At 33.3% G+C, this 3,190-nt stretch overlaps 1 protein-coding gene across 1 annotated transcript; it reads left to right on the top strand.

Moving 5' to 3' along the window:
• The first annotated feature begins 1,751 nt into the window (after window positions 1-1,751).
• LOC132274628 (uncharacterized) lies at window positions 1,752-2,677 on the top strand. The gene has a single exon (XM_059775951.1). It carries the CDS (start codon window positions 1,847-1,849, stop codon window positions 2,435-2,437), a length of 591 nt encoding a protein of 196 aa, XP_059631934.1. The 5' UTR covers window positions 1,752-1,846; the 3' UTR covers window positions 2,438-2,677.
• The last annotated feature ends 513 nt before the right edge of the window (window positions 2,678-3,190 follow it).

Consider the following 3,190-nt stretch of genomic DNA (forward strand, 5'->3'; position numbering starts at 1 on the left):
ATCTTTGTCTTTTAAGACAATTAGAAGATTAAACATTTTTAGGGTTCAAAGACATAAAAAACCACAATGTTAGGGATTGAAATTGACTCACAAAATGCTGTAGGAACACCTAAAATTCAGACCTCAAGTTTTTTTTTTTGGTTTTCATACTTCAATATAATTAGCAATCATTTTGTTTGTATATCCAAACAAAGTAAGAAAGAGATGTTTACCTATTGTACTACGATCATAAATTCAAATTCAAATTGTGATTGAATATCGCTCTCTCATTAATTGCGGGAAAGTGATGGTGAGGAAAAATGAAAACCCATAATAAAATTTTCTTAAATTTTCGCGCAATAAAATGCATGCTTCCCACCCAACTGATAGCATTTTTGAGTGACAAGAAAATGAAAGAGGGAGAGTCCTTGTTAGTAAATTCGCGTACGATATGCGAATTAAACGTGTACGTACAAATTTTGAAAAGATACTTTCATTTGTCAATTAGAGTTGAAAGATACGATAAAATATGTTTTTTTTTTTTCATTACCCTATATCTAACGCGTTTATTCGTTTTTGTTGTTCTATTTAATTCGTGTTTATACTTTAGAGTAATATAATTATTTTTTTTCTTTTAGTTCACAAACTTCATGTTTCTAATGGTGTATTTTTCTGAAATATACATTCTTAACACAAATTACTATCTTTTTTTATCGTCTTTTGCTTGATATAGCCATTATCTTTCACGTTATTAAAATAATATTATTTGTTGTGCCAACATATACACATTTCTGATGATATAGTCACCAATGATGAAGATCTTTCTTGGTTAGATGGTGGTATTTAAATTTAGAATAATTTTTTATTTTTATTTTGGGTAGCATAGTTGATTATTTGAATTAAAATTTTTTCATTAATTTTGTGATGAAATTGTTCATGTCATGGACATATGGTTATTGCTTCATTATATTTAGATAGTTTAAATTTTTTTTTTTTTTTAATGATTATTGTGATAGTGTCAATTGTAATATATTTATTTTATTATTTGTTACAAGTTCTTTATTATCCACTCTTTAGTCCTTACAGATATATGATAATATATGATATATAAGAAAATAATAAGATATGTATAGCCGAATTTTTGATCCCGAATTTTTAGTGCATATAACGTATTATATACTTACGTATCCGTATTTATATTTTTAAGTTTCTGTTTTTTTTTGCCGAATTTTTTAAATGTATTTAAAAAAAATATATCGAATTATACTAATACGTTTTTGTATCCGTATTTTACTAACTATGAGAGGGACAACCATATTTGAATTTTAAATAAAACACAATATAGCTTATTTCTCAAAAAAAAAAAAAAAAAAAAAAAAAAAAAAAATAGTAGAATTACTCATATGTTCTTTCCTTTCTTTTTTTAAATTTTTTTATTTAATTTTTTGGAGGGGTATTTAAATAAGATATGGATGTGTTACCTAAAATTTTAAAAGATTACATTAATGAGACATGGATATCATATCGATCGTAAGATTTTGACCCATCGGTGTGTTACCATTTGAGTCACATTCATCCAATGCTCTCTAATTACCCTAATAGCATCTCTTCAAATAATGATCCAATGAAATAGCTCCATCAAACCATCCTCACCCTCTCTTTCTCTCTCACACACTCACACAGTACCATAATGTCACGGGGGCCGTTTTTATAGTTGATATGATTTCTTTTACTTTCACTCATACAAGAAAATACAGGGAGAGATAAATGTACCTCTATTTATATAGACAAGAGAAAAAAACAGGGGAGAGAAAATACAAAAAAAGAAAAACTCTCTCCCTCTCACTCACTCATTCTCTCTCTAGAAATGGCTTCCACTGCAGCCGTCAATGGCCGTGCCAAAACTGTTCCGAATGAGAAAAACAACCCATTTCCCAATCCAATCCGATCATCCCCTCGCCGTACTCCATCCTCTTCTTCCTTCTCCTCCAATTCCTCATCGGGATCATTGTCCTTCTTCAATGACACCCTGTTTAGTCCCAACACTCCTCTCCGGTCCTCCGGTATCCCATTTTCTTGGGAACAATTACCGGGAATTCCCAAGAAACAAACACCCGAGAACAAGGACCCTTCGAAAAGTCTCCTTCCATTGCCCCCCGCGGGGACTTCGATTTATTCCAAAAAATTAAACCCGGTTGAAATTCCCCTGCCCCGGAAAAAGTACTACAGTAGCAAGAACTCTAGGAGGGACCCATTTTTCGCGGCATTGCTCGAGTGTTCCAAGGATGATCAAGACGCAATCGACCATTTTTGGAAAGGCTCCAAGGCCACCAAGAGTTTGAGTGACCGGTTCGGGTTCGTGGGTGTGTACGCTTCTTGCAAGAGAACTTGTGCGGTCTCGGAGTCAATTATTTATCTTCCAAGGTATAAGAGACAGGACGAATTCATTCGTCGATGATCAGCCGGTGCAAATTCCGGTGATCGGACGGTCCTGCCGGTGCCAATAGATTAATCAGTGTTTCAATTTGATGTTTCTTTGTTTTTTTTTTTTCTCAACTCTTGTTTGGATGTTCTCCGAGGACAAGTCAAATATGTGCCATAATCTTATAGTTTAATTTCTTGTATTAATTATTTACTAGGAACCAGTGTCAATGTGCTTTGTTTAGTTTATGAATTGTACTATTTTGTTTGATTTGTAGACCACGTGCTAGCACAATCATCCATGTCCTAGTCGATCTACGCATGTATATATATATATATATATATATATGTATGTATTATCCCTTCTGTATTAGATGCGATGTTTAGTGGCAGTATGTGACAATGTGTGAAGGTTTCCTAGCATTCGGGAAACCTACATACTGGACCACAGCAAGAGAACATGCAACCGAATTGGCAATTAGTGATTCAACTTTTTATTTAATTTTCTTGCAATTTGTTTTTTATTTTCTTTGGCAAATTAGAGGGAGAAAGGACTCGAACACCGACATACTCAACCGGGAAGATGGATACCTACCAAGCTTTTCATACATTTGATTGGTTGTGTGGACAACTTTGTTTGAAATCGATTTGTGGTTTCAAAAGCTGCTTTGAAGACCCTCTTGGGACACCACACCAACCCTTAATTGTAGGGTAGGCATTTGAAAAATTAGATGGCCCTTAATGGAATTTCAATGCCCTTAATTACTTGCATGAAAATGCACAAAGAACT

This window comes from Cornus florida, unplaced genomic scaffold (genome assembly GCF_030987335.1).
Source record: "Cornus florida cultivar Cherokee Brave unplaced genomic scaffold, ASM3098733v1 CherokeeBrave_3.0.0_Hap2_Chr09, whole genome shotgun sequence".
NCBI classification, from domain to species: Eukaryota; Viridiplantae; Streptophyta; class Magnoliopsida; order Cornales; family Cornaceae; genus Cornus; species Cornus florida.